We start from the raw sequence: 12642 nt of genomic DNA on the forward strand, positions 1-12642 counted from the left end.
TCAGTTATGGTGATGGGAGAGAAAATGGCTTCCAGGCCGTTCTCTCTCTCCGCTGTGAGCAAGCATCCAGCCAGCCTGCACCAGTCTGCCCTCCCTCTCTCTTTCTCTCTCTCTCTCTCTCTCTCTCTCTCTCTCTCTCTCTCTCTCTCTCTCTCTCTCTCTCTCTCTCTCTCTCTCTCTCTCTCTCTCTCTCTCTCTCTCTGGTCCTCTCTATATATATATATATATATATATATATATATATATATATATATATATATATATATATATATATATATATATATATATATATACTTGGTATATACCGGTCTGCAGCGCTAATGTCCAGTGCTGGGGATAGGATAGGATGGGATGAGACGTGACGTGATGGGATGGGGTGCTGTCCTGTGTGGCTCTATGGCCTCTCCTGCTGTGTGTGATCACTGCAGCTCTCTCACCGTTATGATCACCTCTCCGCTCCCTCCTCCTCTCCAACCCCTCCCCTTGCATGCCTTTTCCTCTCTACTGTTCTCCCATTCTCAATTTATTTCTCTTTCTCTTCACAACCTTTTTACTCTTATACATCTTTTTTTTCTGCCTTCTCTCTTGCCCTTTCTTTCTTTCTTTTTTCTTTCTTTCTTTCTTTCTTTCTTTCTTTCTCTCCCTCTCTCCTGCTCCTACTTTCTATCCCTCACTCTCTCTCACTCTCTCTCTCACTCTCCCTCCCTCTCCCTCTCCACCCCCAGACACATTTATGAAGACCCTTTTGTAACTCCCAGTGTGCCATCCTGAGACATATATAGGTTCTGATTAGACCGGCTGTGCTTCGTAGCCGTTCTTCATTACATAACGGCTCCATTTTAGATGCAGAATTACATCATCTTTAACCTGTAGGCTTACGCCAGCTCCGTTGCTTCATTAGCCCCTGAACACGTGTTTGGTGATTGACTGGCACTGTGACTGGCATCTTCTTGGCGGTGCCATCTGTAGTTCCTGTGGCCAGTGAGGGAACGCTCAATTGGTGCCCATTAGTGAGGGAATCCAGGGCGCTTAGCTAGCCTCATATGACATGAGACAGGCGCTTAATGTCGATTTGCCTGTGTGTGTGCGTGTACGCATTTTTAATTATTTAGACTGTAGCTCAGATGTGAAATCAGAGATGTGAGAAGGAAGTCAAGCCCAGTGTGAGCCTTTTTGTATCCCTCTCTCACATGCACAGACACATTTTCTCTTTTTCCACCCTTTTTCTACACACACACACACACACACACACACACACACACACATGCTCGCTCTGTCTCTGGAGAGGCGTGTAGAGTGTGGAGCTGTCACTGCATGTGCTGCACTGTGCAACGAAGGGAAGGGAGATCGGAGATTCGGAGCAAGACAGACAGAGAGCGAGCGAGAGAGAGGGGGGGGGGGGGTGATGAGAAAAACCTTCTCTGCATGCTCTGTGGGCCGGAGCCGAAACATGAGAGATCCATTCTCCCCTGCAGCTTCTTAATCACATACACACGCACACACAATCTCTCTCACACACACACACACACACACACACACACACACACACACATACAAACACACGTTGACGTCTACCTCTACTCTCCCTTGCTGCCTTCATCATGAGCTCTTTATCTCTCCCTTCCCTCATGATCTCATCTCTCTTCTGCATGAATCTCTTATCCCTCATCTTTCTCCCTCTCCCTCCCTCTCTCTCTCCTACTGTCATCTATGTAAGGATTGGCTGCATCCCACTGAATTTCCATTCACCTGTTCTCCATCATGTGACATCTTCTCTTTTCCTCTTTTCCTCCCTTCTCTCTCTCCTACTTCATCTCTCTTTCTGCATCCCCCTCCCTTTCCATTCCTCCTTTATCCATCATGTGACATCTTCTTTCCCTCTCTTTCCTTTCTCTCTCTCTTTCTCTCTCTCCCTCTCTTATCTCTCCCCCCCTCCCCTGTCCTTATCTTTTCCCTTCACAAATTAAACGACACATGACACACACACACAACATTCCCTCCCTCTTAATATTATTGCCTCATTCTTCTTCTCGTCATTTCCAGCTGTCCGCCCACCTTTCCCTCAGCCAGTAGGATTCCCCCGCTCTCCTCGGCTTCTCCCTCTCTCTCTCATCTGCCGTTCTTTCATCCTCTGCTCTTTCTCTTTTCCTCATCTTTCTCCTCCCTTCTTCTCTCCCTCGTCTTCCTCCCACCTTTCGTCATTTGTGCTTTCTCCTCTTGCCTTCCTCCTCCTCCTCCTCCTCCTCCTCTTCTCCCGTTACTCTAATACACAGTCCTCTCTCCGCTTCTCTCTTCTCCTTTTTTTCTGCCCTCTTTTTCCTCAGCATTCTCTCCTCCTCTTCTCCTTCTCCTTTCTGTGCCATATACCCTCCTCCTCCGTCCTCTGTTACACACACACACACACACACACAGCTCCAATCCGCTGTAATGTATGCAATCAGGGAAATGAATGGAGCGCGGATGGATATTACTAGATATAAATAGCATTGGATGAGCAAATTGCCTGTTGGCCGAGCCTCCACTGCTCTCTCTCTCTCTCTCTCTCTCTCTCTCTCTCTCTCTCTCTCTCTCTCTCTCCCCCATGTGTATGTCTGCTGAACTCTGTTGTGTCTTTCTTTCTTTCTTCCTTTATCTCATCATCTCCTCTTTTGCATTCTTGACTTTGACGTCCTCCGCCTTTAAGCCCTTTCATCTGCCCTTTATATCTCTTTCTCTGCTCTACATCTTACGTCTTAATCTCTTCATCACGGTTCCTGTTAGGCGTTTAGTGCTTGTGGTTCCTCTGTCCTCATTATTGCTGCAAGGCAGGACTGTTTCATATGATGTGAGCAGCACTCCAGAATTCTCACATGGGTTCAAGTGTCCGTGCACGGAGACTAAGGGAGCTGTGTTTGTGTACGCTTGTGTGTGTGTTTGTGTATGTTTGTGTGTGTTGCAGGGTTCCCATGGGCCATGAGATTTCTGGAATATCATGGGAATTTAATAAAGTCTATTCCAGCCATGCAAAATCAGAGAATTGTATAATTTGCAAAGTCAGGGATTTTCAGGGAATGTTGTTGTTGCAGTTTAAAAATGTACTTAATGCAATTTTAACCGGTATGCAGCATTGGTGATTATAATTTTATTAGGCTTTTCCATTACTGCTTGCTTGAGTGGTTGTGGTTAGCCATACTTTGTCAAAGACTTTAGAATGCTGCATGGCTACTCTGAAATGTCGGTGAAGTAATTTCAATTTACCATTTATTATATAATAGGTCATGGAATTCAGGTTTTTTTTTTTTTGCGTCAGGGAAAAGTCATGGAATGTTATATTTGACTTGAGCCCTGATGTGTGTTTGTTTATGTCTCTCTCTGTTTGTGCGTGTGTGCCTGCGTGCATGGCGTGCCTGCATGTATGAGAGTTTGTTTGTTTTTCTGTGTGCTATGTGCGTGTGCGAGCATACAGACTTGAGAACAGTGTGCTTACTCTTCCCTGGTGAGCTACTGTACATCCCCAGTAGATGTGCAGATGTTTGCTGATCTGTGGAGAGACTTTATTTGTTTTAAAGAGTGTGTGTGTGTGTGTGTGTATGTGTGTGTATGTTGAGGTGACTCATTCCCTCAGCCCCAGCTCCTTCCCTCTCCTCCCTCTCTGTATCTCAGAAGGCTCCTGAGCGGCCGAGACAGCGGTCATTCTGACGAAGATGGTCAGTGACATGACCTTTTTGCTGCCCCTTGCACCAGAAACATGGTTCTGCAGAACTAGCCTGAGCAGAACCAAGGTCCGCACACACCAGGTACTGTTCAGTGTGTCGCTGTAGTCTGCTGCACTCCTGTGTGTTTAGGTTTAGGTGCCTGTTAGGTACAGCAAACCTGTAAGGTTTTGCCTCACACACATTACTGATACACACACACACACCATGCTCTGCATTGCTGACACTGCAAGAGTGTCACCAGACTTAATGTTTATGTTGTCTATGTCGATGTGAAGCGCTTTGCGTAGCCATTTGTGCTGAAAAAAAAAAAAATGTATTTACTCTTTACCCTACACACACTTCCTTATTACTATTCCAGGAAGTACACAAGCTTTTGAAATGTGTGTCTGTGTTTAGTCTAGTGGCCTTCCACGTGTGTTTTAACAGAATTGCTGCTTTCACCATTTCCACCAGCCTAGGTTTTAGAGAGTGGAAACACTATTGTGTTACACGACTTCCTTCAGCTTTGAACCATAGCATCTCAAACCTTGGAAAAGTGCAATGCTGGGTAGGGCTGCACAATATGAACCAATGCCATTATCACAAAGGCTACAAATGATCGTGCACAGTAAATCTTGCCACATTTATGATCTTTGTATTCATATCATCCTCCTTGAGTGTGAAGGTGAGCATGCTTACTGTGAGGAGCACAGCACTTTTGGTTGGTGAGCTTCACAATCAGGACTGCTGTGCTTCTCATGCACAAGGCATGCTCCTCACCAATAAGAAGTAGCACAACAAACAGCATACATTGTATATTAAACAAGGACCAAATGAAACACGCCTGAGAGGTAGCTCACCCCTCCCTTCAGTATTGTCAGAGAAATTCCACACAGGGTTTCGTTTTTGCTTTGGGGACAGTGCTTTGTTTGTTTCCAGTTTTCAGAGCCTGGGCTGCCTACAGAGATCGTTTTTTTTTCTACAGTGTACTCACAGAATGGGCAGCTATTGATCGTGAGGAGAAGATTGCTGAATGTGACAAAAGATGTTATGGGCTTGAAATCGCTGACTGCACCTTTAAAGAGACATTAGGAATATTGAGCTGAATCAATTTATTGACATTCAAAAATCATATTGCAAATCGCAATTGCAATATCTGTCAGAAAAAAGCGTGCGTGCGTGCGTGCGTGCGTGCGTGCGTGCTCAGTGGGGGGGATCTTAAGGGATTCTGTTGGCCAGACAAGACACAGACGGCCACTCTAGGTCTGAGACCAACACACACATATTTGTATGCTGCCACATGCCCACACACACACACTGTATGCCACATGCCAACAAACACACTCTCTCTCTCTCTCTCTCTCTCTCTCTCTCTCTCTCTCTCTCTCTCCCCCCCCCCCCCCACACACACAAACACACTTTTTGTGACCCACACACACTCTCTCTACATGCACTCTTGCAACTACATGCCCTTGCATGCTCACTCTCTCTCCTATTCTCTCATATACACACACACACACAAGTGCGCACACACACACACAAGCGCACACACACAGAAAACTTCATCTTCCTGACAGGCTCCCCCCAGAGCCTAGTGGCATGGTTCCTCTGCAGAGCAGAACACCAGATGGGCACAGACCCTTCAGAGAGAGGAGAGGGCAAAGAGACAAGGATGGAGGGAGGGAGATAGAGAGGAGATAGAGAGGGAGAAACCGAGAGACTGAGAGGGAAGTGTAACCCGAGGGATAATGAGAGGAGAGCCATGTGATAAATGGTGGGTAGGAGGGAGGGAGAGAAAGAAATGCACAGAGAGAAAGATGGAGATGGGCTGATAGAGAGAAGTGAAGGGAGAGGGAGAGAGCGGAGATGGATACAGACTGAGGGTGAAGTAGAGGAATAAAAAGAAAAGGGGTGGGTGTAGCTTGGGGTGCAGCAGGTGTGTGTGTGTGTGTGTGTGTGTGTGTGTGTGCCTGATGATGAGAGGCCTGGCTGAGGGGAGGTGGCATGCAGCAGATGGCACAGGCGGCAGCACGCTTAATGAGCCTCACACACTGGAGACACAGACCTGGAGATGCTACAGAGTTTTCTCTCTCACACACATATGCTCTCTCTCTCTCTCTCTCTCTCTCTCTCTCTCTCTCTCTCTCATGTCTGATGATCATGACTTTCAAACCCTCAGTCCCCCTCACTTAGATTCTCTCATGCTCTGTTGTTCATAGAAATCATACAGTGTGTGTGTGAGGGAGAGAGAGTCTGTACAGAATCTGTAAGAGTTTACCTGTCTGTAGTTTCTTCTCATTCTCAGTCTGTGGAATGCTTTCCCACCGTTTGCTTCAGTTAATAAGGGCTGTGTGACTCGTGTAGGCTATATGATATTAATGGATCACGACGATGATGATGATGTGTTCATGAGGCAGGTGCAGGTGATACTCATCCTTCTCTTGAAGTGCTGTAGACACCATGCTCTGTAAATGCATGTAGATCTCTGTTCATTTCAGACCTAAGACTCAGCAATCAACCCTGAAGTGTGCCACTCACTGCTTATCAAGTTGTATTACTGGTAATCCACAAAATCTTTCAACAGCCTTGGTTTGACACTGGATGGCAGCCTTGTGAGCTGTATATAGTGTGTTTTTGTAATGTGTTTTATCACCAGAGCTATATTTATGTGTGTGGTTGTGAGAAGTGAGAAACTATTTTTGGTTGTTTTTTCCACTGTAGATGAAAGTTTGTGCTTGTGGTCAACCTTACTGTGTGTGTGTGTGTTTGTGTGTGAGTGAGTGTGTCATAGGTCCACTGATAGCTTTTGTCTTATCTCAAATGGCACTATCTCTGCCCATGAGCTATCTTCTGGTAGCACTTTGACAAACTATGCACAACAAACATATGCACACGTACACACACACACACACAGACATTGCTGTCACGCACTCACACAGAGGCTTGCACGCAAAACTCTTGCTTCATTGCTCGGACCAGTGAGTGGGATGTACAGTTGACTTGACACTTGTCTGCTCACTGCATGCACACACAGACATGATGCCCCTTAGTCTATGGACATTAAATAGGCCAGTGTATCTCACACCTAGACATACAGACATGACCTTCACATGCCATACATGAAACAGGTGAGGGGACACGCACACACACACACACACACTCACACACTCTCACACTCACACTTTATAGACATTTGTATGTATTCTCAATCTCATGACACTGTTCAGGCACACACACCCACATAGTTCTTCAGCTAGACACTTGTCTGTTCACTGCATGCACACATAGCCCCTCCCTTGCTGTACACAAAGCTGGCCAGTCAGAAAGAGGCCTGTCTCTTACCAAAAACACTTGTAAGCATCTGCACAGCTTAAAACTTGCACTTTTACTCTAGGCGCACACACATATTATTCAGACGCACACAGACACAGCCGACACACAAAGTTCATCTGCGCTGCCTCTCAGACACTAAATGAGCTGGAACGTGCACTGAACATCATAGCCAGGGAGGGCCTGCTTGTGTGTGTCACTTAACCTTAGGCTATCACAGACACACACACACACACACACACACACACACACACACACACACACACACACACTGTTTACCACCAATGCAGAAGTGCCTTGTCATGAGCACAAACACTGCTTTGACTCAGGCCGCCTTTCAAGCAGAAGCCACGCGCCACATCAGTGTGTGTGTGTGTGTGTGTTTTGGTTAGAATCTGTTGGCCATCTCCATAGCGAGTAGGTCACATTTCCAAATCTCTGTTTATTTATTTGTTACTGCGCCTTCCTTGCTAGCACCCCACCAACAACACAAAGGTGCACTCTGTGCAACTGTAGAGCTGTTGACCTAGCCATGATCTCTCCCAAATACCTCACACAGCTGCTCCGGCTACCAACTATACATGCATACACACACACGCGTGCACATGCGCGCGCTGCACCATGTAGAACCATTAGTTTAACATGGCCAGCAGCACTCGTGATGACAGTAATATGGCCAGTTATCTAACACAGTATTTTAGCCAAAGCCCAGGGGTAGCAGCTGTTAAAGCGAAGAGATCTTCAAACCATGTCTAAAATGTAAGGGTAGAGTCTGTGTGTATTTGTTTGTGTGTGTGTTTGTGTGTGTGTCTGTCTGTGTGCGCACTGGGATGCTGCTGATGTCAGGTAGAGAAAGGATATGATCAGTGGGGTCTGGACAAGCAGAAATACGGGAAGTACTACTACAGTTACTACGGTTACTATTTATAGCTCACAAGTGTCATTATCCACAACTCTGTGTGTGTCTCTTTTCCTCACCAACTTATCCGACATAAAGCAGCGGATGCCTCAGCTGTCGTGCACATCTGGAGACCACTGCATAGAATGGCACACACGCGCCATTTATAATCGCTCACCCCACACTGTGTGTGTTACCTGTGGCCTCTGCACCAGATGCTCTGGTTTATTCTAATCTCATACTCACTGCCTCTGCTGACAGCCGCCCGGCTAATGAGTGTGTGTGCGTATGTGTTTGTGTGTGGGGCACATTCTGGCTTCAGGCAGATCCAGGCTTACACACCTGTGGTGGAAACACACACACACACACACACACACGCTCACAGTGAGAAGTAGAAGCCAGGCCACTGTCCTGCATTGGCCTTTGTAAAGTCCTGTTTCATTTGCCTTGGATGGCCATACTGATGGACTTATCAGGAGTTTATTGGCCTTGTAAACAAACCAGATTCTCCTCTCTCCCTACACCGAGTCAGTGATCTTTATGAATATTTGGCGCTCATTTGCAGGAGAGACAAACATTTAATGATGTGTGAATAATTTTTACAGAATGTCTGCACATGGTCAGTGAATGCTTTGTTTAGTAAGTTATTTAGCCATTCAGCTTCAAAGCTCCATATTGTAATGTGAATAAATACATAAAAGTGATAACAGCTATAATAATGAGAGCCTTAAGATGACCAGCATTATTCTCAATATGATCAATAGTTATGTAAATAATATTGTATAATAATTTTCTGTCTGCTTTTTTAAGTTATGGATATTAGTATGTGTTTACTGTAAAGAATAAATGGATAGAAGCCATGTGTGAAATTCCCTACTGTCCCCCAACTTAACAGTGTTTTTTGAAATGAGGAGAGAGAGAGAGAGATTGCATTATCTGCTCTGCTAGATATGTGTTAGCCTTTTCAGTCTCCTTGAAACACAGTGCCTGGGTGCTGTCCTTGTTGGGTGTGTGTGTGTGTGTGTGTGTGTGTGTGTGTGTGTGTCATTTGGAGTGGGGTAGAGGCAAAGGTGTGCATTAAGGAAGGGTTACCATGGCAGCAGCAGGCTGCTCAAAAGACAGGCATCACAGCGGGGGGTAGGAGAGAGAGAGAGAGAGAGAGATGGAGGGATACACAAGTGAGTGAGGGAGAAGAGGAAGGCAGTCCGTGACATCTGAATGTTGATCTAGTAGAACCCCAGTCTGCCATATATCTTTCCGCTACTGGCAGACTACATTTGGACAGTGTGTGTGTGTGTGTGTTCGTTATGCGTGTTTGTATGTGTGTGCTTTCAATTAAATTAACTGGGTTATTGTTGATGAAGGCAGCACATGATTAAATGCACTGGGTTCTGGTTGCTTCGGGCATACTGGTCTGGTCTGGTCTTATACTAAGCTGCTCTTAGCAAGGCTGATCTTTGTTTGCCCCCAATAGGATGCCTTAGATCCTTCCCCCTGATACCCACGCACACACACTGATGGATCACTTGTGTGTTCATCTAAACCAGAGCCCTCCATGCCTCCCCCCGACTGTTTCAGGGAACATGAACACCAACGATGAACATGAACAAGGCTCTTCCTCCCTTTCCAAAACAGTCACATCTGCCAAACCATGGTACACAATACAGGAAGACATTTTAAAAATGTTAGTTTGTGAACACACTCTCTCACACACACGCACACACACACACACACACACATGCACACAAACACATTGACATATCATCCTTGACATCTGCAGACAGCTATGGATGAGCATTCTTGTATCTTGGAGCAGCTGTTGCTTAAAGGCTTGCAGCCCTGGCACATATGTTCCCCTGTGGGGCTGACGCGCTGATCACATGGGGCGACTGACTCTGTGGAACATCACTCGAGCGCTGACCTAACACATGTTCTAAGATCAGCTGACTGGATACTGGTCACTGTAATACCCTCTGACCATACAGGCGTTCCTGGCGGCCCCCTATGGTTCCGACCCTGGTGCTGCCCTCGGACCACAAGTAGAAGAAGCCTTACTGCCAGCACATCGAGTACATTTAGTCTGCTGATAGTTCTGCTGGTTCCCCTTGAGGTCGGGTGGAGTGGTTCACTTTCAGTTCTGCCACTGAGGAACTAGAAAAATCTACCCTGGGAAATCACCCGTGTTTTTCAAATGGCGTAAGAGGCCACAATAGGAGCTAGTGCTGTCTGCCGTCTGAGTGGGATGTGTTTGGGTTTTAAACACAGGAGTGAAGCAGGCTCTGTTTGTCCCCACAGGGGCACCACCCTTTTTCCTCACAGACCCTGTTTACCCCGGCTACACATTCATCATTCCTTACCATTTTTTATTGCAGCCTTGAGAGGAGGCGTACTCTGTCGGGTAGCGGAGGAGGGTGCACCGTTCTGATTGGCTGACGGAGCCCGGCTATATTTGTCTGTCTGTCCTCTGATGTGCTGCAGTCTGCAATTAAGCAGCTTCCTGTTTCTGCAGGATACAGCAGCCCAGCCGTGTGTGTGTGTGTGGGGGGGGAGGTTATGGAAAGAAACAGAGATATGGACCCTACTGCTGTATGTAGGCTGTGTGATGATGATGACGTGTGTGTGTATTTGTGTGTTGCCTTCCATACTGTCATCCATAATATCATGCCTACCAACATCTGACTTCACCCCCTCCGGCAGTGATGTCGCTTAGTAAGACCGAAAAATCACACACCACACACACCCACGCACCCTCCCACCCTCCCTGCCTTCGGAAAATCTGCGTCAGAAGTAGCCACTTCCTCCCCCTCTCCCGGTGCTGCGTTTCACTTCCTGTTCCCCTCTGTCTGATCGAGCGAGCAGGAGGGTGCTGCCCGGTCAACTTCCACACAGCGCAGGTGGGGCCGTCTCGCCTCCCAGCATGCTTTGGGCCAATGTGGGCAGGCTTGAGGAAAGGCCGAGGAAAGTCTCTCTCCCCCTCCCCCTCCCCCTTATTTTTTTCCTTCAACCCTTTTCTCTGTATGACCTACACTAGAGAATATGAACTATGCCAGTTGCATATCGAAGAGCTGGGCTGACCTCTCCATAGTTGTGTGTACGCGCATGACTGCCGAACCAGCAAATCCTCATTACTCATTGTCCAGCTGAACTTCAGACGTTGTCTGTGTGATTTATTATGTATGTGTTTATTTATTTGGTTGTGCGATTTGAGATGATTGCTCTTCTTAACATGGAAACGATGTCTGTGTAGTGTTATATTGTCTCAATTTGATCTCTCTATTGATAACTCTTGATCTCTCCCCCTCCAGCTCTGATGGTACCAGCTCAACTGTGACGTCTGAGAGAAGACCCTCTACCCCACACCCTCACCATGTCTGGGATCCAGGTAACACATACACACACACATGTACTATATAGAATCACCATGTGTAAAACTCTGGTAGCTCATTTGCACACAGTTCACAGGTCCAAACCCCCCCACACACAAACACAGTCACACGCAAACACACACACTCTTTCATAGTAGTATATGGTAAGCCACACAGCAAGGTCTAAGTCTGCTGGCTGTATTATGGAACAATGACAGTCAGTGGTGCATTGCTGTGAAGCCAAGATTGGACCTCTTGTTTTGCATATCCTTGCTCACAGTGCACACACAGAGAGAGAGAGAGGGGTGCTCTGCCTGTTTGTTATATGCCCGTCTTGTTTCCTGAGGAAGTTTTGTTCACGGCTCAGTGCTGATGCACTAATCCTGCCAGGCGTAGAATAACATCTTCACCCTGCCCGCCTCTCTTAAATGAGTTTCACAAAAAAATAAAGCACACGCACACACCCTCACACACACATGCACACAAACACACACACATGCAGGCGTAGTGAGACGGGGCCGTTTGTTCTCGGCTACCTCCTTTTATGATGAAAGAGGATTAAATGGCTACATGGCACCAACCCATTTGTCTGGCTGTGTGCCTCTCTGATATAGATGTGTCCTGACACACTCTTTCTCTCTTTACACACACACACACACACACACACACACACACACACTCATTGTGTCTCTCTTCTCTCTTCTGTCCATCTTCTCACTCTCATCTTTGTATTTCTCTCTCTCTCTCTCTCTCTCTCTCTCTCTCTCTCTCTCTCTCTCTCTCTCTCTCTCTCTGTTCTAAACAACACCTGCTGCTATCTGAAAGACTGGCTCTGTGTTTCAACAGCTGTCTCTGGGCAAAACATAAAAATGTATCAAATATGAAACGGCCTCGTCTCGCAACAGTCACTGAACCAGAGAGAACTAGGGCTGGGCACCGAAACACGGTTCTAATATGGCACCGGTGCCGACGCAAACGGTAGTAACTGCAACAACGTGGATTTCGGTGCTTAAATAGCGTTTTTTTTATTTAATTTTTTTATACAAGGCATCACTGCATGTCATGCACCATCTCTAATGTCTTGCTCTGATAGCAACACATCCAGACACAGTTATCGATAGCTAACACTGGATGTATAAACCAGAGGGGTGCACCACATAGGCCAGTGGACAGTGTTTGACAGCTTGCGTGAGCCCAGGTAGCTTACTTTAAAGCAATTTCGCGAGCTCCTGTCAAAATCTAGCAGTGGGTCTAACTACACACTAGCAAAAGGCTATGAAACAACATCAACAGTAGCCTATATGTTACACAATATTCTTGCTAATGCGCTAACTGGCATTTATTTGAAATGTTGTCTGCAAGTTGTAAGGTGAAT

The 12642-nt window shown here is 46.4% G+C and overlaps 1 protein-coding gene across 2 annotated transcripts in view; it reads left to right on the forward strand.

Annotated features, from left to right (window-relative positions):
- Positions 1-12642, forward strand: part of LOC125306822 (tyrosine-protein kinase CSK) — a 46308-nt gene that overhangs the window by 16269 nt on the left and 17397 nt on the right. Inside the window, exons 2-3 of one of the 2 annotated variants that reach the window (XM_048262383.1) lie at positions 3643-3776; positions 11208-11284. In XM_048262383.1, the coding sequence (XP_048118340.1) occupies positions 11270-11284 (15 nt within the window). In that variant the 5' untranslated portion in view covers positions 3643-3776; positions 11208-11269. The remainder of the gene's footprint in view (positions 1-3642; positions 3777-11207; positions 11285-12642) is intronic. The other variant, XM_048262382.1, reaches the window with a different exon arrangement.

Source organism: Alosa alosa, chromosome 14 (genome assembly GCF_017589495.1).
Source record: "Alosa alosa isolate M-15738 ecotype Scorff River chromosome 14, AALO_Geno_1.1, whole genome shotgun sequence".
Lineage (NCBI taxonomy): Eukaryota > Metazoa > Chordata > Actinopteri > Clupeiformes > Clupeidae > Alosa > Alosa alosa.